The sequence below is a fragment of the Lepus europaeus genome, chromosome 4 (genome assembly GCF_033115175.1).
Source record: "Lepus europaeus isolate LE1 chromosome 4, mLepTim1.pri, whole genome shotgun sequence".
Classification (NCBI taxonomy): Eukaryota; Metazoa; Chordata; class Mammalia; order Lagomorpha; family Leporidae; genus Lepus; species Lepus europaeus.
Window position 1 is genome coordinate 125,835,031 of NC_084830.1, and position 22,858 is coordinate 125,857,888.

At 41.5% G+C, this 22,858-nt stretch overlaps 1 protein-coding gene across 2 annotated transcripts in view; it reads left to right on the forward strand.

The window, feature by feature from the left end:
- Positions 1 to 22,858, forward strand: part of GEMIN5 (gem nuclear organelle associated protein 5) — a 49,418-nt gene that overhangs the window by 16,457 nt on the left and 10,103 nt on the right. For both annotated transcript variants that reach the window (XM_062188785.1, XM_062188786.1), the window contains exons 10-22: positions 1,055 to 1,137; positions 2,245 to 2,381; positions 3,673 to 3,746; positions 4,694 to 4,875; positions 7,885 to 8,024; positions 10,030 to 10,201; positions 13,899 to 14,129; positions 15,441 to 15,554; positions 15,911 to 16,033; positions 17,513 to 17,608; positions 18,115 to 18,252; positions 19,479 to 19,626; positions 22,514 to 22,633. In XM_062188785.1, the coding sequence (XP_062044769.1) occupies positions 1,055 to 1,137; positions 2,245 to 2,381; positions 3,673 to 3,746; positions 4,694 to 4,875; positions 7,885 to 8,024; positions 10,030 to 10,201; positions 13,899 to 14,129; positions 15,441 to 15,554; positions 15,911 to 16,033; positions 17,513 to 17,608; positions 18,115 to 18,252; positions 19,479 to 19,626; positions 22,514 to 22,633 (1,758 nt within the window). The remainder of the gene's footprint in view (positions 1 to 1,054; positions 1,138 to 2,244; positions 2,382 to 3,672; positions 3,747 to 4,693; positions 4,876 to 7,884; positions 8,025 to 10,029; positions 10,202 to 13,898; positions 14,130 to 15,440; positions 15,555 to 15,910; positions 16,034 to 17,512; positions 17,609 to 18,114; positions 18,253 to 19,478; positions 19,627 to 22,513; positions 22,634 to 22,858) is intronic.

The window sequence follows — 22,858 nt, forward strand, 5'->3', positions numbered from 1 at the left end:
TTCCAATCCACCTTCTTGCAAATGAACCTAGGAAGGCAGCAAAGGTGGCCCAAGGGCTTGGACCCCTGCCACCCATATGGGAGACCCGGGTGGAATTCTAGCTTCTTAGCTTCTGCTTCACCCAATCTGGCTGTTGTGGCCATTTGGGAAGTGAACCAGCAAGCAAATGGAAGATCGGTCTTCTGTCTGTCCCTCTTTATCTGCCTTTTAAATGAATAAATAAATAAATGTTTATTTTAAAAACTGCTTATTCTATTCCTTTTAGCCAAAGAAATGTTGGCTCATTATCTAGATTGTTCACTATAAATAAGTCAACAACTAGCTTGGTCATAGTTCTAGAATTCTAAAGTCATACAAGGGATATAATTTATATTAATAGTAATAACAGTGCAGCTCTTTGTTCCCCATGTCATTATCACCATAGTGACCTTAGAAAATATTCTTAAATGCAAGCCTTCTTTACGAGAGAATCAAAAACTACCAGTCTGTCCACCCTGAAATCTTTCAGTTTAAGATTAGGATGTTAGTCTCACTGGGTAAGTCTAAAAATAAAAATGACTTCTGATCATCTCCATGAATATAAAATAAGGTGAATACATTTGGTTGATAATGATAAATGCTTAGCAATAACCCTAGTTCTGGGCTCAGTGGTATGCATCTTCTGAATTGACACATGAAAAAGACAGCCTATTTTTCTTTAGCTGTGATAACCTTTATGCTTCTGTAAAACTACAGTAATATTAGAGTACTTGACACTTAATTGAAGTGGGCTTTTCAGAATGAGAAATGAGGAAAATGATCCCAAACTGGCTGGATGGGTAGGAGTAGCATTTTTTCCTGGGTAAGATACCTTTAAGACTTCATCATTTTGGTAGCAGAAATCATTATGTAGTTTATTATAGTCAAATAGATAGATTAAGATATTGTTAAATTGTTTTTGTCTAATAGCAACTAAGTATATAATAGGGACCTTTCAGAAAAAGATGGTCTGTTTTACACTAAAATTTTTTTTTTTTTAAAAAAAAGACCTTTCTGTTTGTCCTCCACCCCATAGACCTCCACAGATTTCCAGCACATATCATAAGAAGACTGTGTACACACTAGCCTGGGGGCCACCAGTACCCCCCATGTCACTTGGTAAGTGTCTGGGCCATTCTGTTAACAAATATGAGAGTATTCCCTATTCTTTCTATTAAAGCTGAAAAGAATTCTAAATGCTCTAGTGCAGTGACTGCTTATATGGTCTGCTGTGTCCTCGCGAGGTCTATAAAGTAGTAGTGGCAGGTCATGAATTGGCCTTGGTGGGAGAAGCCATTCCCCCATGACCCTCCCCAGTCTCAAAAGGAAGCACAGTTCTACTCTTGAAACTGAAATTCTTCATTGTACATAGTCAGCTCATTCTGAGTCCTGACCCCAGTCTACTGTTCTTCACTAAAACTTGTCTCTTTGTAGTTTTATCAGAATTAGAATGTTACTTCACTGTGTTAATGGGATAATGCTCATCTCTTTTCCACCACAAAACAACTCAGGATTTCTGCATTGATTTCTTCTCTTTAGTTACACTTTGCTGCTTTCCCTCCTTTACCACTTCAGCATTGTCTTTTTGTTCTTGTCCCCATCTTTTTAAATGAATGTATTCATCAAAAGTCTCTTAAAAACTTTTCTTAACTATTTATATTGAGACATCTGTGGCTTTCCATAGTAACTGCATCACTAAGAGAGAGTAAATCCTTTAAGTTGTTGGAACTCAAGCAGTATTGGAATTCTGATTCGTGCAACAGATGTTGTGTTCCAGCACTAGTGGAAATAAAAGTTGTTCTCACAGAAACCCATCAGCACCTCTGGCTACTGTAATACTAAGGAATCTTTGCTTTGAGGACAGCTCCCACAGTTGGTCATAGACAGCATTACAGCTCCATATATTTAAATGCTCAAGAGTACAGTACTCATTTCTGAGAAAAAAAATAACTGCTCAAAAGCTTTAATTTGATAACATACTATGTTGTTTTCTGATCCCGGTTTGGTGCCTCTACTATTTTGAATTCCTGAAGAATGAAGCAAACAGATTGCATCATACAAATTAATGTAGAATTAATGTACCTTTTTACTTCTCCACCAACTGTGTTCAGGTGGAAAGAGCAGGCACTTTACTCCATCTTAAGCAGTTTATAGTATGATATGGTCACACTACAGCAACATATAGTTAAGCTGTGAAACTGATACAAACTTTCTTATTGCTTATAGGAGGAGAAGGAGACAGACCCTCCCTCACTTTATACAGCTGTGGCGGGGAGGGGATTGTCCTGCAGCATAACCCCTGGAAGCTTAGTGGAGAAGCATTTGACATCAACAAACTCATCAGGGACACCAACTCAATCAAAGTGAGTTCTTACAGTGCAGAGTCTTCTCTTGGTCTACATCTCGTGCTTCCCATCTTTCATAATAAATGCAGTTATCCCTTACAGAACAGGCTGTGAAGTAATTTGTGGGCTGTAACCTATATCTTAGGAGTGTTTATCCTTAGGCAAAGCAAAGAACTTAACCCTCCCCCAAAAAATATTTATCTACTTGCATGAAGATTTAGTGTAAACCCTCAGATTTTGGATGTGAAGCATCCTCTTTGGTGTCCATTTAGCCAGAGTGATGTGTGGCATACATGGCTTTATGATGTTGTGTGCCAATGCAGCTGCAGAGTGTTTGGCTTGAGAAAGAATTGGCCTTCTAATATTTCAGTGAAATAATTTCACATTTAGACTAAAACTACCAAAATAATACAAAGAAATTATACAAGGAATTCCCTTACATCCTTTACTCAGATTCCCACATAAATCACAATTGCTTTACCATTCTATTAATTTATCTGCTTGCAGAACTGTAAAGTCAAACCATAAGAACAGAGATTTCCTTACCCTCTCAAATGAGCATTTTTAAAATGCTGTTTATTTTAGTATGACTAGCCTAAAAGTCACATTTAATCATACATTGAATTATATTTATTGATTACAGTCTTTCACTTTCTTAGTATCTGAACAATAATATTCAGCAGGGAATAAAGGTGACAAACTTTCTGTTCATAACAGCCTTTTAGATGAGTGGCAGCTGAGATATAGGCCAGATGTTCATGCAAGGAGCCTGGGTTGGAATAGAAATTTGGAATCCCTTCTCATAAGTGATAGATGAAGAAACTGTAGGCATGTATGGAGTGTGCAAAAGAGGTAAATAAGAAGAGAGTCCCGGCAGCCTAGGGAGACAGCAACATGTAGAATTAGAGGAAAACAGATTCTGGGAAAGAAATTTTGGAGAAAAAAAGAAAAAACAAGGAGTGTGTATGGCTTTCATTAAAGAATATGACTCCATGTTGTCAAAACCAGTCCACATAGTTCATTCTTTATTGTGAACAAAAATCTTTGATTAGGTTTATTCACAAGGTTAAATGCTATAGATCGTTAGTGTTATTTACTAGGCTCTTCGCCTTATGTAAGAAATCAGAATTAGAATATTTGTCATTAGTACTCCTTGACTCATAATGTTGATTATTTACAAGAATGGCTGATACACAGAACATTTTTAAACTCTAAGGATTTTTTTTCTCATGCTGTCGTCATTGATTTGTAAGCTGTGTGGAGAGAAGAACACTGTTTACAGTTAAGATCGGTTTGTTTTGCTTTCTAGTACAAATTGCCTGTACACACAGAGATCAGCTGGAAAGCAGATGGCAAAATCATGGCTCTTGGCAATGAAGATGGGTATGTTTGCTTCTCTAAAAAACAAAAAACTTGGTAATTACACACATATTTGGTCAAAAGCTGGCTACTGCTATCTGTAATGCTAATTGGGAAAGCGAAGTTACCTTCGATAATGTGACTGATCCTTGTATCTTGACTAATCCAGGAACTCTTTACTTCTTTGAGAACTGTGGAACTATTAAGATATTTTTGATCCAAAAAGAGTGTTTTGACTGGTCTATCAGTCCAGGATGCTGAGCTCCTACATTAAACTGCCAAAATCTCACCCTTGTTTTTTTGCTTGTTTATTTGTTTTAAGATTTATTTATTTATTTGAAAGGCAGAGTTACAGAGGCAGAGAGAGAGAAAGAGAGAGAGGTCCGTTGGTTCACTCCCCAAATGGCTACAATGGCCAGAGCTGGGCCAGTATGAAGCCAGGAGCCTGGAGCTTCTTCTGGTCTCCACGCAGATGCAGGGGCCCAATGATTTGGGCCATCTTCCACTGCTTTCCCAGGCAACAGCAGAGAGCTGGATTGGAAGTGGAGCAGCTGGGACTTGAACCAGTACCCACTTGGAATGCCAGCATTGCAGCCAGCAGCTTTCCCCGCTATGCCACAGCACCGGCCCCTCAATCTTGTTTTTTAAAGTAATCCTCAGCAAAAATGTTTTTTAGGGCTTATAGTGTGCTATCCAACTTTGATCTGAATTTGGCCACTGGTTCACTAATTCTTTTTAGCTTCTCTCTAGCACCATTTATTACAAATGTCTTAGTGCAACTTCCCAGAGATTGTTAGAATTTTCAGAAAACAACCTTCAGTACTTGGCTTTTACGGGAATGACCTTTAGAGTAATAGAAATGGTTTTCCTGTTCCATCTCACTTTTGCCTAACAGAGTGGGAGAGGCAGCTGCTCACACTGGACTGTCTTGATCATCCATCTTTCTTGTCTTGCTGTGTTTCTCATTCCAGATCAATAGAAATATTTCAAGTTCCTAACTTGAAACTGATCTGCACCATCCAGCAGCATCACAAGCTTGTGAATACGATCAGCTGGCATCATGAGCATGGCAGCCAGCCAGAGCTGAGCTATCTGATGGCCTCTGGCTCCAACAATGCAGTCATTTATGTGCACAACCTGAAGACTGTCATAGGTAACTTTGGTTTCTTCCATCCAGGCGATAATATCATGTCTTCACCTACTTTCCTTTCTATTCTTTGTATCTTTTTATTTTACTATTGACATTGAAATAAATACTGTTCTTACTCTTTTTTCTGCTTTCAGAAGAAATATCTTCATTTTAAAATCTTTTCAAACATGACAAAAATATTAACTTACAAAGTGTTGTATTCTACATAATCCAAAGCCTCCTTAATAACGAATGCAGAAAAGTCTTCTGCACCTAGCTAAAAAAATTACTATATAAATAGAGATATATATACCACATGGAATTTTTCTTCTTAAAATATGTATCTTGGGCCGGCACCGTAGCTTAACAGGCTAATCCTCCGCCTTGCGGCGCCGGCACACCGGGTTCTAGTCCCAGTTGGGGTGCCGGATTCTATCCCGGTTGCCCCTCTTCCAGGCCAACTCTCTGCTATGGCCCGGGAGTGCAGTGGAGGATGGCCCAAGTCCTTGGGCCCTGCACCCGCATGGGAGACCAGGAGAAGTACCTGGCTCCTGGCTTTGGATCAGCATGATGCGCCGGCCACAGCGGCCATTGGAGGGTGAACCAATGGCAAAGGAAGACCTTTCTCTCTGTCTCTCTCTCTCACTATCCACTCTGCCTGTCAAAAAAAAAAAAAATTAAAAAACAAAAAAAGGAAGACCTCTCTCTCTCTCTCTCTCTGCCTCTCCTTCTCTCTCTGTGTAACTCTGACTTTCAAGTAAATAAATAAATAAATCTTTAAAAAAAAAATATATGTATCTTGGACATCTTTTTTGTTAGTACATAAGGATCTGTCTTACTGTCATTAACACAAATCTGTCCATTCCATTTTGTGTAATGCATGTATCTTCTCCACAAGTGAGTAACATTTGTTTACCTTTTTTTTCAACTTAAGTAATATTACAGTGCACAGCCTTGTACATATATCAGCATGAAAGTGAATGAATAACTTATTTGCAGAAAATTTCTAGAAGCGGAATTGGTAGGTAAAGGGTTGAAGACATTAAAATGTTTTTTATGGTTATTGCTAAAAAATCGTGCCAGTTTATACTCCCTCAAGCAGTATGTGAGCATGACACATGCACATAGAGGATACACCCCATTCCCGTGTTGAATTGCATCTAAATCTTACAGTCATGGGGTTTGTTATCCTTGTTTCACCCATGACTACAAGTCACACAGCTAGTATGTGACAGAGCCTAGATTCAGGCTCACACTGTGTGATTGCACAACCTGCATGTGTTCCAGAAAGTACTACTCACTGTGTGATATGTTAACTTTTTCTAAATGTATGTAACTTAGTCCTTAAGGAATCTTAGACTTCTTTGAACTCCCTTCACCTAATGGACCCACAGTAGGTAGAGAGAAGAGCCCCCTTTTTAACATGAGAGAAGTGGGATTCCCTGTTTTCCTACTATGAAGAAATTATGACCTAACACTAAACTGTTTTCAGAGTGCTGCACAGTTCATGTTCACAGCCATTGTGAAAATAGGTGATTTTTTTTAATCTCTGAAATTGATTTACAGAAGAAATTTTAGTCTAACAAGCAGTATAGATAATGTATTAAAGTATAGACATTTTTCTGATAACAAGTAGTAGGCACTATATGACTGATGAGCTGTGTTAGGAAGCTGATCCTGGCCTAGCGGCTGTTACTGGGTTTCTAAGTTAATCATCCCCTTTGGCAAAGGGCATTAACTTCACTGTTAATAATAGTGTGAATTTTTGCCAACTACTGTAACACTACTACCCTAAGTTATTCTATTAACTAGAAGAAAAAGGAAGAAGACTGCCAGAATCAATTTCATTTAATTTTTCATCTTCTTTTAAAATAATTTAGATGTAGAAGACAGTTCTAAGAATAGTATAAGAAACTCTCACATCTTTCCCAGATTCAATAATTTTTAACATTCTGTCCCATTTGCTTTATTCTGAAGTAGGAAGTATAAATATTTTTCCAAACTATTTGATATTCTGTTGTGTATATTATAACTCCCTCCATATCTGTAGTATTTATATTTTGTAATGACAAGACTATTCCCTTATGTAATCATGCCATTATTAACTTCAGAAAATTTATTTTAAATACATTAATTTTTTTTAAGATTTATTTTATGTATTTGAAAGGCAGAGTTAGAGAAGAGGAGACACAGATCTTCCATCCACTAGTTCACTCTCTAAATGGCCACAGTGGCCAGAGCTGGGCAGATCCAAAGCCAGGAGCCAGGAGCTTCCTCTGGATCTCCCATATGGGTTCAGGGGCCCAAGCACTTAGGTCACCCTCCACTAAGCCTCCAGGCACATTAGCAAGGGAGCTGGACTGGAAGTGGAGCAGCCAAGACTTGAATGGCGCCTATACCGGATGCCAGCATTGCAGGTGGCAACTTCACTCGCTACATCACAGCATAAGTCCCAAAATACAGTAATTTAATCTCTCATCTGTATTCTTGTCTGCCAGCTGATCCAGTGAAGTCCTTTATAGTAATTTTTTTCTCCAACAGAGGAACCATTCCAGATCACTTATTTTCATTTTGTTGTCATATCTCTTCAGTCTCCTTTTATCTGAAACAGTTCCTCAGCCTTGTTAAAAATGTTACATGACATTTTCAAAGAATACAGGCCAGTTCTTCTATAGGTGCTCCATCAATTTGGGTTTGTCTGTTGTTTTCTCATACTTAGATTCAGATTAGCCATTTTTACGTAGAACACCATACACATAGTGATCTTTTTTAATATCACAATTATAAGGCAGTATTCACTTCTTGGTTGCTTTCAGAAAGAAATAATTGTAACTAACACTTCTTATATTAAGTCTTTGTACAGGCCTCTGTGGACGTGCCCATGCTTTTACCCATTAAACAGTACTGGCTGCTGAAAATCACCTAGCTGTGGCAAAATCTTGACTTTTACCATGTTAATACCTTCCTGTATGTCCCTTTTTGTTTTTGTTTTTTTGTTACTGTTAGCAATGATGTCGTCCCCTTGTCTTTTAGAGAACAACCCTGAGTCACCAGTGACCATTACAGAGCCCTACCGGACTCTCTCAGGGCACACAGCCAAGATTACCAGGCTGGCATGGAGCCCGCATCACGACGGAAGGCTGGTGTCTGCTTCCTATGATGGTACAGCCCAGGTACAGTTATGTCCCTGACTGGATGAGTTCTTCACCTGAGTTAACTCTGTCTTCTCCCTGCCACTTGTGGACATGTTCTCTTTTCCTTCCATCTTCTACAAAAAGAGATTCTCTGGGCTCTAGAAGACAGCTGAGTTTTACTGCACTGATCTAGGCCCTAAGCATGCTTAGACTGGGTTTCCTTGACCTAGATGAAAATTAACATATTGATGGGAACTATCTGGATTCTAACATTTTTACAGATTGCATTCTGACATATCAGGGACTAAATTGATGTGAAAAGTACTCCCTCCTGTTTGAACAAATGTTGGCTAGTAAATCACAAAAAGAATTTTTAGTTAAAAAAGACTGGTAAATCAAGAATCTCCGAATTCTAAAAATGCAGAAGAAATGGCAAGCCAGAACTATGAGGTAGAACTTCTTCGGTATTAAAACAAGAACAGGGCCGGCGCCGCAGCTCCATAGGCTAATCCTCCGCCTGTGGCGCTGGCACACCAGGTTCTAGTCCCGGTCGGGGCGCCGGATTCTGTCCCGGTTGCCCCTCTTCCAGGCCAGCTCTCTGCTATGGCCCGGGAAGGCAGTGGAGGATGGTCCAAGTGCTTGGGCCCTGCACCCGCATGGGAGACCAGGAGAAGCACCTGGCTCCTGGCTTCGGATCAGCGCAATGTGCCAGCCGCAGTGTGCCGGCTGCGGCAGCCATTGGAGGGTGAACCAATGGAAAAGGAAGACCTTTCTCTCTGTCTGTCTCTCACTGTCCAGTCTGCCTGTCAAAAAAAAACAAGAACAGACCTTGGGAGCTGGGAATCTAATGTCTGTGGTGGGCGTTTGTCTGTGTTGAATTGTAATTGGGCTGTCTGCCCATAGCTGGGAACCATGAGGGACTGCCTTCTGTGACATGGACACTGGAATAATTCAAGAAGCAGCAAAGAAATTGATCATTGGCCCAGGGACTTGGGAGAAATTAAAGCTCTAATTTTTTTTTTTTTTTTTTTTTTTTTTTTTTTGACAGGCAGAGTGGACAGTGAGAGAGAGAGACAGAGAGAAAGGTCTTCCTTTTGCCGTTGGTTCACCCTCCAATGGCCGCCGCGGTAGCACACTGCGGCCGGCGCACCGCGCTGATCCGATGGCAGGAGCCAGGTGCTTCTCCTGGTCTCCCATGGGGTGCAGGGCCCAAGCACTTGGGCCATCCTCCACTGCACTCCCTGGCCACAGCAGAGAGCTGGCCTGCAAGAGGGGCAACCGGGACAGGATCGGTGCCCCGACCAGGACTAGAACCCGGTGTGCCGGCGCCGCAAGGCGGAGGATTAGCCTAGTGAGCCGCGGCGCCGGCCTAAAGCTCTAATTTTTAAATTAGGAGTAGGTTATTTTCTTCATGACCAGAACTCTCAAACCAAAAATCAACACACAGCACTGGTTCAAGGTAGGGAAATCCATAGGGCACCAGTAAAAGCTCATTCAAAGTCATCCCCATAGGAAAATGTACATCCCAGAACACTTGAGCATCCCACACACAACAGTACTATCTGGAACTGAACTCCTAGGAGAAAAATGACATGTCACAGGAGAAGTAGGAGTCCATACAGACTTTAAAAATCTGGGTCGGCGCCATGGCTTAACAGGCTAATCCTCCACCTTGCGGCGCCAGCACACCGGGTTCTAGTCCCGGTTGGGGCACCGGATTCTATCCCGGTTGCCCCTCTTCCAGGCCAGCTCTCTGCTATGGCCCGGGAAGGCAGTGGAGGATGGCCCAAGTCCTTGGACCCTGCACCTGCATGGGAGACCAGGAGAAGCACCTGGCTCCTGGCTTCGGATCAGCGAGATGCGCTGTCCGCAGCGGCCATTGGAGGGTGAACCAACGGCAAAAAGGAAGACCTTTCTCTCTCTCTCTCTCTCACTCACTATCCACTCTGCCTGTCAAAAAAAAAAAAAAAAAAAATCTAAAAGCTTTTGCCCGCAGCTCAATAACCAGTAGCTGTCTATTCAGTCACGTGCCTTTGGGTTTTAGGTGTGGGATACCCTCCGAGAGGAGCCGCTCTGCAACTTCCGAGGACATCGAGGTCGGCTGCTCTGTGTGGCTTGGTCCCCACTGGATCCTGATTGCATCTACTCCGGGGCAGATGACTTCTGTGTGTACAAATGGCTCCCTTCCATGCAAGATCACTCTCGGCCTCCTCAAGGTCAGTCAGAACAAGAGTCCCTAAACGCTCTCCCAGGTACCTTTCTCCCTTCCTCCAGTAGCTGAACTGATCAAGGTCGAGTGATGAAGATATTCATGTGGGCAGCAGCATCAGAAAGGCAGGAACCTAAGCAAAGGCAGCCATGGAGGCCTCAGGGCAACAACAGCCAAACTGTGATGCGTACCCCTAACCCCAGACCTTGCTTTCTAGATGTCATTCTGCATTCATAGGGTCCAGGGCTTATCCGAAAAATGGCTGACTCCAGATTGGGACAGGGGAAATATGAAGTGAGTCTAAAACATCATCTTTAGCCATAAAGGAAGGAAGTGTTCAAAGAATGAAGTAGACACATCAGAAGGACAGAGAAGGTAGCTTGAAGGGCTCCTACACCAAACCTGGGACAGCCTCATTGTGAAAATAAGTGACATGGGGCCAGTGCTGTGGCATAGTAGGCTAAGCCTCCACTTGTAGCACTGGCATCCCATACAGGTGCCCATTTGTGTCCTGGTTGCTCCTCTTCTGCTCCAACTCTCTGCTGATGGCCTGGAAAAACAGTAGAAGATGGCCCAAGTGCTTGGGCCCCTGTACCCACGTGGGAGACCTGGAAGAAGCTCCTGGCTCCTTGCTTCAGATCAGTCCAGTTCCAGGCAATGTGGCCATTTGGGGAGTGAACCAGCGGGTGGAAGACCTTTCAGTTTTTCTCTCCCTCTCTAACTCTGCCTCTCAGATAAATAACATTTACAAAAAAAAAAAAAAAAAGAAGAAGAAGAACAGAGAGAGAAAAAAAGGGAGGGAGGGAGGGACAAAAGAATTCCACTTTAGGCTACCAAAAATTAACTGGTACCAGACTTGCCCACCTGTCATAAACAACTACAGATTTTCCCAAAAGCAGTGAAATGTCTCCATGAAGCCTTGTACAAGAATACTCATAGCAGCTTTACCCATGATTGCCAAAAACTGGGAACAAGCAACATGTTCAGCAGTTAAATGAATACACTGTGATATAGCCTTACAGTGGAATTCTGCTCAGCAATAAAAAGAATGTAATACAACAGAATACATAAATCACGCAAACATACTGAGCAGGCCGGCGCTGTGGCTCACTAGGCTAATCCTCCACCTGCAGCGCCGGCACCCTGGGTTCTAGTCCCAGTTGGGGCGCCGGTTCTGTCCCGGTTGCTCCTCTTCCAGTCCAGCTCTCTGCTGTGGCCCGGGCAGGCAATGGAGGATGGCCCAGGTCCTTGGGTCCTGCACCCGCATGGGAGACCAGGAGGAAGCACCTGGCTCCTGGCTTCGAATCAGCGCAGCGCGCTGGCCGCAACACAGTGGCCATAGCGGCCACTTGGGGGGTGAACCAATGGAAAAAGGAAGACCTTTCTCTCTGTCTCTCTCTCACTGTCTAATTCTGCCTGTCCAAAAAAAAAAAAAAAAAAAAAAATACTGAGCAATAGAAGCCAAGCACCGAAGTATAAAATTCTGTTTACAGGAAATTCTAGAATAGGCAAAACAAAACTATAGTGACAGCAGGTCAGTTATTGCTCAGGGAGGAGTGCTTCTTATCAGAGAATCATGGGGGAACTTTTTAAAGTGATGGAAATTCTTAGATCTTGATGGGAGTAGTGAATTACAGGACTATGCATCTGTCAGAACTCATCAAAGTATTAAAGAGTGGGTGTATTTTTTTTTTTTTTTTTTTTTTTGACAGGCAGAGTGGACAGTGAGAGAGAGAGAGAGACAGAGAGAAAGGTCTTCCTTTGCCGTTGGTTCACCCTCCAATGGCCGCCGCGGTAGCGCGCTGCGGCCGGCGCACCGCGCTGTTCCGATGGCAGGAGCCAGGTGCTTCTCCTGGTCTCCCATGGGGTGCAGAGGTGTATTTTATCTTATTATATCTCAATATAATTATCAAATTATATCTCAATAAAGGTTATTGAAAAATAACCAAAGGGATGGGCATTGTCACACAGCAATTTAAGCCACCATCCGCAACACCCTCATATTGATGTGTCTGACTCCCAGCTGTTCAGTTCTTCAGCTAATGCACCTTGGAAGACAGCAGACATAGCCCAAGTATTTGGGCCCCTGCCACCCACATGGGAGACCTGGGTGGAATTTGGAATCCTGACTTCAGCATGTTCCCAGACCTAGCTGTTGAAACTGGGGAGTGAACTATTAGATAGAAAGTCTGTCTCTCTGAGTCACTCTGCCTTACAAGTAAATAATTTTTTTTTAAAGATTTATTTATTTATTTGAAAGTCAAAGTTACAGAGAGAGGAGAGGCAGAGAGAGAGACAGAGAGAGAGAGAGAAAGGTCTTCTATCCGTTAGTTCACTCCCCAGTTGGCCGCAACGGCCAGAGCTGTGTCGACCCAAAGCCAGGAGCCTCTTTTGGGTCTCCTATAAAGGGTGCAGGGACCTAAAGACTTGGGCCTTCTTGTACTGCTTTCCCAGGCCATAGCAGAGAGCTGGATCAGAAGTGGAGCAGCCGGCTCTCAAACCGGCGCCCATATGGGATGTTGGCGCTTCAGGCCAGGGCATTAACCTGCTGTGCCACAGTGCCAGCCCTCAAGTAAATAATTTTTTAAAAAATAATAATATTGGTGGCCGGCGCCGTGGCTTAACAGGCTAATCCTCCGCCTTGCGGCGCCGGCACACAGGGTTCTAGTCCCAGTCGGGGCACCAGATTCTGTCCCGGTTGCCCCTCTTCCAGGCCAGCTCTCTGCTATAGCCCGTGAAGGCAGTGGAGGATGGCCCAAGTGCTTGGGCCCTGCACCCACATGGGAGACCAAGAGAAGCACCTGGCTCCTGACTTCGGATTAGCGAGATGTGCCGGCCGCAGCGGCCATTGGAGGGTGAACCAACGGCAAAAAGGAAGACCTTTCTCTCTGTCTCTCTCTCTCACTGTCCACTGTGCCTGTAAAAAAAATAAAAATAAAAAAATAATAATAATATTGGTGCTGGCATTGTGGTACAGTGGGTTAAGCCGCCACCTGTAATGCCAGTATATCATAGTGATGCAGATTCAAGTCACAGCTTTTCTGCTTCCTGTCCAGCTCCCTGCTAATGCACCTGGGAAAGCAGCAGAAGATGGCCCAAGTGTTTGGGACCCTACAACCCACGTGGGAGACCCAGGTGAAACTCCTGGCTCATGGCTTCAACCTGGCCCAGCCCCTTCTGTAACAGCCTTTTGGAGAATAGCAGTAGATAGAAAATCTTTGTGTCTCTCTCTGTGACTTTTTATAATAATAATAAAAGTTTCAAGTCAAGAAAGTCAAAGGAAAATGAGCAAGTGTTCCAGAATGAGGGCATGTGTTCCAGAGTGGCATGATGACCAAAGGCAGTGTGAACCCTGGAGTGAGTGCTTTTGCTACAGGAGACATTCTTGGTACAACTTGGAGGTTTGATGGAGTATGTGCAGTGGACTGGAGTAGTCTATTGATGTTAATTTTCTGATTTCACTGGCTACACTGGTGATGCTCAAAAACGGGCTTGCTTATACTTAAGTACTGAAGTATTCAGGGGTAACAGAATAATGTTTATGGATTCATAGAATTCCAATGATTAACACTGTCATAAATTGAAAATCCACTGGGAAGGAAGGGGAAGAAGGATGAGTTATAAAGTATTAGAGATACCATTTAGGGTGCTTTTAACTAAGAATATCAATTTTAGTTTAATCTTTTTTACTGTGATTCCCACAGGCAAGAAAAGTATTGAATTAGAGAAAAAACGGCTCTCTCAACCTAAACCAAAGCCTAAAAAGAAGAAAAAACCCACCATGAGAGCACCTGTAAAGCAAGAAATGTTGGATGGGACTGAAGAAGAAAGTAAGGACAACTCAGACCCTGTGGAGAACGGCGTGTCGGACGCGGAGGGGGAGGAGGACGCCCAGGATCCAGAGCCGCCCTGCAGCCCCGCTTCCGCTTCTGTGGGTATGTGACAGCGTCCTGGTTCTCACTGACTCCCGCCCAGTCTGATACTGCTCTGTCTCAGACCTGCTTCTTTGCTCAACCTCTAAACTGGAGTGGGATCATCAAGTGCCCTTGAAATACTATTCATGGGATTTATTAAAGTTTTATTTAGGTTTCTTATTTAAAACACCTTTGAAGTGTTAAAGGGGATCTAGTAGATGTCTAGGGTGGAAACAATAAAATGCTAAAGAAAAAAACCGGGTCAAGCCAGGCAGGGGCCAAAGTGAAGCAAGGGTGGTGGGCACAGAGGGAAAAGCTTCGCAGTGTGATGGCAGCCACTTCCTGGAACCACTGTCCCATACTATGTCTGACCCGTGGGCTGCCACCTCAGTGGGAATTTACAAGTTCTCTCCCCTCCTGTCTTGATTTTCATCCTGGCTTTCTATCTTCTCACAAAAAAACATTTGTGGGTAGCTAATAGGTTCTTCTATTCAGTTAAGCTATGGTGGCAAATCTCAGATTTCTTGCAAAACAGCAAGCCATCATTAGTTTCCACTAATAGAATCTAGTTCTAATTTGAAGAGAAAAAAAATGTTGGATAAAATTTTAGCACTTTTATTATTTTATATGTTTACCTTCAGTATCTATTGCCCATGCCTCTTATCTGTTAAAATAGATGATTAAATAGCAAATGATATAAAGAGAAGCAGTGACTGGTAAGCATAATTCTACAAATTATTTTGATGTGACAGAATTAAAAGGGCCAAAATTGATGGTACCGAGGTATCTCTGCCCTTGTCCATCCCAAGGTGGCTGCTAGACTTATAGCTAAGGTAAATGAAGAGCTAAAAACTTAATTAATTTGTATGTTAGGCTCAACAAAATACCTCTGCACCCAAAATGTCCTTTACCACTGCTCAGGATTGTGATTTCATATCACATACACTTAACATTCTCTATTAGTTAACTGATTCCTTGTTTGTATAATTAAATACGTAGTTAGTACTTTGACCTAAATATGTAAAAAATGCTCTGTCACCTGAGCAGAGTTTAGAAATTTCTGAATCTGTGGCATAAAGCTGAGGAGGCTAGAAGCTTCTGGTTTTTGCTTAGCTAGTCAAAGTCCTATACACTTACAGATTCCTGTAATATAGGCAGTTTGTAAGGTGGGGAAGGAAACCCCCACACTTCCGTGGCAAAGCATTTGTTGCTAACAGATAAAATTGTATTGACAGGCCTAGTATAGCTCATAATTAAAAAAAAAAAAAAAAAAAACTCGATTGCACATTGTTCTTATTCCATACTCTTCTTTCTTTTTCCCTCACAACATAGTTTCTAGAGAACCAGTGGTCTGCACTGCAGTGTCCTCAGGTGTTGAAAAGTCTAAAGGCAGCATTATTAACAAAATGTCTTTACTGAAAAAGGAGCCACCTAAAGAGAAGCCAGGTTGGTATCTCTAACTGAAATATTTTGTTAGAGCATCCCGAAGCGTTACGTGCAGCTGAGAATTCAGAAGTGTGTGGGGTTGGTTGGTTTCAGTTTTAAATATTTGTAGGCATCCTTCTGACTGTGTTTCAGTTGGGGGTCATGCACTTGATGGCATGTGTTGCAGTTGTTGATATTGCTTCATAAATGTGTCTATTGTGAACACTGCACCAGCTGGTTGGATGTGAAAGCTTCAATATCAGCGGAGGAACTTCCTGTGCCCAGCAGTACCCCTTCAGATCACACTCACACAGCAAGCATTCTATTTTATATTTCTAATTAGTTCTTTAGACAGTCTGTATTTCATTACATTTCAGAAGCCTTGATCAAAAAGAGAAAAGCTCGATCCATGCTGCCCCTGAGTACGAACCTGGATCACAGATCCAAAGAGGAGCTTCATCATGACTGTTTGGTACTGGCGACCGCAAAGCATTCCAAAGGTACCAGATACACTTCTTCAGCCCATCCACAGTTTTCTGGAGACTGGCACATGAGGGGTGCTTGCGTACTTGTTGAATGAATGAGCAAACTAAAATTGTTGTTTGTACATGGTTCTTCCTCACCTACATCCCTGTATTCCACTGCCAGACTCCCCATTTTGACCTGCTGTCAGCACTGCCCAGTGCCTTTGAGAGGTAGCTCTGTGCTTTTGTTCTAAATCTAGCTGCTACCAGCCATTTGCATGCCGGAAGTGCGATGTTAGCTTACTTGTCACTGTATGAATCAGTTCCTTACACTGTCTTTCCTCATTCAACAGTATCTTTAATTAGAAAAAAAATGTTTTTTCTTATTGGAAATATACCCATAATATGGCAGTTGTTTAAAAAAATCTAATGGGAGTTTTTGTTTATGGAGAGTTTTTTTAATTTTTATTTTTCAGAGCATTCATTTAATGCCTGTTGCTTTGATATTTAAGCAACTGTATTTTTATAATTTTAATTTTACATGTTGAAAAGGGATCACATTCTGAAATAAAACCTAATAATAATAAAAAAAAGAACATCTCCCCCCGTCCCAGCCCTGACAGTTAGTCTTTCATTTCAGTTCCCTACAGGTCACACTGTCAGTTTCTTGTGTTTCACCAGAGATGTATTATGATTCTGTTATTTACATAGCTTTCTTTTAGAGGCTTTGTGATGACTTTCTGTAATTTATACAGTTAATTGTACAATTTTACATTATTTCTCTTAATGGAAAATTATTTATTTTTTAAAATCTGTTCAGTGGTAGGTTCCACTGATTATTAATGACTTTTTTTTTTTTTTTGGACAGGCAAAGTCAGACAGTGAGAGAGAGGGAGAGAGAGGCAGAGAGAAAGGTCTTCCTTCCATTGGTTCACCGCCCAAAGGGCCGCTACGGCCGGCACACTGTGCCGGTCTGAAGCCAGGAGCCAGGTGCCTCCCCTTGGTCTCCCATGCGGGTGCCGGGCCCAAGCACTTGGGCCATCCTCCACTGCACTCCCGGGCCACAGCAGAGAGCTGGACTGGAAGAGGAGCAACTGGGACAGAATCCAGTGCCCCGACCGGGACTAGAACCCGGGTTGCCGGCACCACAGGCGAAGGATTAGCCTAGTGAGCCGTGGCGGCGGCGACATTTTGTTTTGTTTTTTACAGCATCTACGTACGTGTTGGATTTGGAATCAGTTGTCCCATTTTACTTTTTCCCCTCAAATCTTTCTTTGAGCAGACTACAAACTGTATTGTCCAATTGGATTTTGTCAAAGCTAAACCTAAAAAAAAACTCTCTTGTGTATTTCCCTGTTTTGCTACCTTTGTAACCAACAGGGTTCAGAGTAAGCATGGGCAGCCCTGACGTTCACAGTATCTGTAGTGGGTGTTCTGACAAATATTATTCAGAAATTATTGGACGCAGAACAATATAATGATTTTATCTCATTATTTGTCTTTTAAAATTAACAGAGCCAAATGAGGATGTATCTGCTGATTTGGAGGAAAGATTTCACCTGGGACTTTTCACAGACAGAGCTACCTTGTACAAAATGATTGAAATTGAAGGTGAGACAAATCAAGGTAACATAGTACTGTCCATCTTTACCAAATGTTGTCCCCAACATTTAAGAGCGTGAACTTCTGGCCAGCGTAGTGGCTCACTTGGTTAATCCTCCACCTGCAGCGCCGGCATCCCATATGGGCACTGGGTTCTAGTCTCAGTTGCTTCTCTTCCAGTCCAGCTCTCTGCTGTGGCCCAGGAGGGCAGTGGAGGATGGCCCAAGTGCTTGGGCCCCTGCACCTGCATGGGAGACCAGGAAGAAGCTCCTGGCTCCGGATCGGCGCAGCATCAGCCGATCAGCCGTGGCAGCCATTTGGAGATTGAAGGAAGGAAAACCTTTCTCTGTCTCTCTCTCACTGTCTCTAACTCTACCTGTCAAATTTAAAAAAAAAAAAGAAAAAAAAAAAGGCATGAACTTCTTTCATGGCTGCTATAGTACTGTAATAGAGAGTTTTACGTGTCATCTAACTAGGTTCTCAGCTCCCGACCTGCATCTCTCTTTTCCAAACAGGAAAAGGTCACTTGGAAAATGGCCACCCAGAGCTATTTCACCAGCTCATGCTATGGAAGGGGGACCTAAAGGGAGTTCTCCAAACCGCAGCAGAACGAGGAGAACTGACAGACAATCTTGTGGCTATGGCACCAGCAGGTATGTTCAACAAAGCTCTGTCATCTCTAGGATGTGTTCACTCAAGAAGACTCTTAGCAACACCAACCTTAAGCCTAACATCACAAATACAGTTAGAAACACAGCTCATTCTATTTTTAAAAATAGGCTGGCAAATAAATCAACCCAACCTCTGGAAAACAGCGGGTCACTGGCTTCCTTTAATGACAAAACCATGATTAGAGAAAACTTCTTGAAGAACAATGGGTCATGTCTGATAAATGGTTAAGTACTTTTAACCTGTGGCTCATCGATTCTAATTACAGGATTTATTGAACTCAGAATGACAAACATACATGAATTTTCACTGCAGCACTATTTGTAATAGCAAAAGTGGCAAGAGCTTCTATGTCCATCAGTAATAGACTGATTAGACCATGTACAGTAGAAACCGTAACAGATACAAAAAGAACGAAACAGCTCTGTATCCTCACATGGAATGGAGCACCAAATATAATAGATGAGAAGAATGGAGTTGTAGACACAAAGCCAAGTATTTAATACTCATTTGTGTTTACTCAGTTAGGTGGTTGTATATTCATAGACTGTCTCCAAAGGTTTTAAGAGAAACTGGTAATGAAGGTTGACAGAGGAAAAGGAACATGAGGTATGGTGGAGGGTGCTCAGGTAACAAAGAAACCTGTTATGCTGTGCCCAAGTTCGTATTTTAGCTTTTTATTCTAGAATACTGTGTATAGGAGTATTTCAAAAAATTTATAGAAAAATAGAATTAAAGGGTAAGTTTATTTTGGTACATAACATTTTTGAAATCCATGCTTAGTTTTTTTCCATAATATATATTTGCCATGGAGAAAGAGGTAGGTACAGATTGTGAATAGACAGTGAATTTACCTTGTGACCCCTACCAACAAAGCTAACATTACCAGCACCCTGGAAGCTCTCGTCATGCTCCCTGTGGTCACCGCCTCCCCTTCCCCCTACAAGGGTAACCACTGCCCTGGACTTGTGGTTTTTGAGTTTTGTAATATTTTGTATGTATTACATAACCAAAGAAACAGTTTATATTGTAGAATGTAGATATGGGGAGGTGGATGAAGCAGATGATCTGTAATGGTAGTCCAGTTGGTATCTAAATGTTCTGCTTACTGCAGTGACTACAAAAACATGGCATTTTTCAGCTCAAATATACCTATTTTTCCTTAAACCTCCTTTTTAAAAACATTAACCAGCATCTTTGATTTTATCAGCTGGCTACCACGTGTGGCTGTGGGCTGTGGAAGCTTTTGCCAAACAACTATGTTTTCAGGATCAGTATGTCAAGGCCGCCTCTCACCTACTTTCCATCCACAAAGTGTATGAAGCTGTGGAGCTGCTCAAGTCAAATCATTTTTACAGGTTTGTATGACCCTGAGTTGAGCCAGTAGTTGGAGATAATGTGAAAAATAAAGTTCTTTACTGTTAAACAAGTGTAAGAAACAGCATACAGCAAGTGAACAGCCAGCCACTTCAAAAGGTCTCCATGTCTCCTAGCTTTATTTTTTAAGAAATACACAACGTTGTAGATTTAGTTGAAATGCCTTTCCCCTATTCTGTCCTTATCTGCTCTTCTCCTGAAGTCGATAAACATCTTTCCTGCCCAAGCACTTACTCTCACTGCAATACATGTGTAAGGACCAATGAGCAGATGAAAAATATTTCTGTCAAACAGCATGCAGTTGCATCCTGTTTTTAGCCATGGTGATAATCTCTGCCTTTTACCTAGGATACTTAGACTACTTACAACTAATGTAAATATTAATATAGTAATTTAAATCTACCATGTTGCTATTTATTTTCTGTTTGTCCCTTTGTTATTTACTCCTTTTTTCTTATATTCTTGCTTTCTTTTGGATCAGCTTTCATTTCTAGTACTGACTTATTAACTGCACCCTGTTTATTTTTTAATGATTTTCTTAAGGTTTAAGATGAGTATCCTTAGTTTACTTTCATATAATATTGTATCACCTATTGCATACAGTAATATACAGTTGGTCCTCTACATAGAGGATTTCCACATGCATGGACTGAACTAACCAAAGATTAAAAATATTGAAAGAAAAAGATTACTTCTGTACCGAACATATACATTTTTTTCTTGTTATTTCCTAAACAGTGCAATATGCATTTACAGTGTATTAAGGGTTAAAATAATCTAGAGATGATATAAAGTATATGATATATAAAAATATATTTTTAAAATATTTTAAATGATTTTTAAAACTTTATATTTACTCACATGCTTATTATTTCTAGTACTTTTCATTGTTTATATAGGTTCAAGTTTCCAAACTTCAACATTTTTTGTGACAGATTTCTTCAAGTTTTGTTTGTGTAGAAAAGTCTGTAATTTTTGTCTTTTTAGCTAAGCACTTGATTACATTTTCCCATGACTTGCATTGGTTTTTACTGGACTACTACATTTTGTTTTTATCTTTGTTATATAGGAAGTGTCTTTTTGTCTCTGGCTGTTTTTAGGACTTTCTCCATCACTAGTTTTCAGCAATTTGAAATGATGTGCTTTGGTCAGACTTTTTTGTTTATCCTGGTTTAGATGTTTTCTTTGAGAGTACTGATTTTTTTTTTTTTTTTTTTTTTTGTGGCAAATAGTTATGTTACTTGTAGAGCTGCTTGATCCAAAAGCTGTTAAACTTTGTTAGGACAGGTTTGGAGAAATCCACATTCTACAACCAGTTTGCTCTCCTACCTTCTGATGTCTTTATAGAATGCCTTATAGATTCAACAAATCAGAACTCACGTGTCTCCAAGCCCTGAGTATGAGCTCTGGGAATTGTTAGCTCACAATTGCCTGTGTTCTTTGTTTAGCTTTAAGGAGTTTCCTTCACAACATGGCTTTGTATTAGCCAAAGGCTCAGTGGGATCCCCAAGCAAAATTGTGAAAATCTTTGGACAACTCCTTCCTTCCTAGTTTTCTGCCCCTCAAATTCCATTGTTTCACGTCTTCAATTCAGTGGAACTGTGGGAGTTGATCTGCTGGAGTCTCCCTAAGGAGAGCGGCTTTAGGCAGAAAGACGGTGGCTAGGATAGGGCTCAACCACTGGCTTCCCTTCTGTCGGAATGGCACTCCAGTGCTGCTTGTTGTCCAATGTCTGAAGAGTTGTTTCATTCATAGTTGGTCCAGTTTTGTTTTTGTTTTTGTTTTGTTTTGTTTTGTTTTTGTTTTGTTTTGTTTTGTTTTTTGGCAGAAGGGTAAACTGGTCCCAGTTACTCCATCATGGCTGAGTGACAAAGTCCCATAATATTCTATGTTGCTCCCTATAAGTCACTTTGATCTAACAGACTTTTATTCCAGCCTCAGTTTTATGCTGCCACAACTCAGAAGTAGTATGTCATTTGAAAGATATTAGTTCACTGAGTTATACAGATCTTCCAAATATTGACACATTTTATTAAAAACATTCTTTAAAAATTACTTTCTGTAATGTCCCCTCAATCTAACAATAATTAAAAAAAGGGGAGGAGGGTTGTAGCTTCTAGGAAGCTGTCAAGCTCACAGTGCCAGGCATAAGTTTTCTGAAATTCTAATTTTCACTGGAATGTCAAATGTTGTCATTAGCAGCAATTCCCAATAGTTGTTTTCTGTGAAATAACAGGCTTATTTTGTTCATTTTTTTCAGTAAATGTCTGCCAGATACCCAGTGCTGAGTACCTAGGATTTATCTGTTAAGGCAATGAGGTTCCAGGAAAAGGCAGCAAGTTCAGCTTGCTGCTGATTTGTGCAGGTTTTTCCTAGAGACAGTCAGACTTGGAACACACACTCGTCTTCCTGTTTTGTCACACGAATATGAGTGGGATGCAGACTTGAGAAATACAGTAAAATTAGAAATGTTTACTCCTTCAGCCTGAACATTCATCTTTTTTTTTAAATGCCAAGGCCATTGTCTTAATTCTTGATGAGATACCAGCATTTCCACCCCCCATTGCCTTTGTACAATTAGTGCGAATTGCAGTATGGTAAAAAATACATGTATATATAACATTATCATGAAAGTTATTTTGACCTCAAGGACCTCCCAAAAGGGTGTGAGGACAAGTTCCACCCCAGGGGAAGAACTGAATGCAGCATGTGTTTTTAATTTGCCCATGTATTGTGGGAATCGTTTTCACAAGAAGTTGGAATAGTACAGACAACACAAAATAAGTGGTTTGTCCTGTTTTGCATCTCCTACGGCCTCAGACAGAGGGGCCTTTTCAGATGGGCTGAAGCATGTGTTATTGCCTTTAGGGAAGCCATTGCAGTTGCCAAGGCCCGGCTGCGCCCAGAGGACCCTGTCCTAAAGGACCTATACCTCAGCTGGGGAACTATCCTAGAAAGAGATGGCCACTACGCTGTAGCAGCCAAATGGTAAGTCTGGGGGAAACAGAAGTACACCCAAATACAGAGCTTCTGTCAGGGACAGCAGGACAAGAATAAAAGCATAAGGAACTGTAGAGGTGGAGATAAAGTGGTTGAAAAATCAAAGAGCGTATGTACAATGTACCCAGCTTTGTAAGACTCATCAGGATCCACCTTCTGGGTGTTGCTGTAAATCACCCTAACTATATGATACCTCAGTAGTAGGCTCAGAAA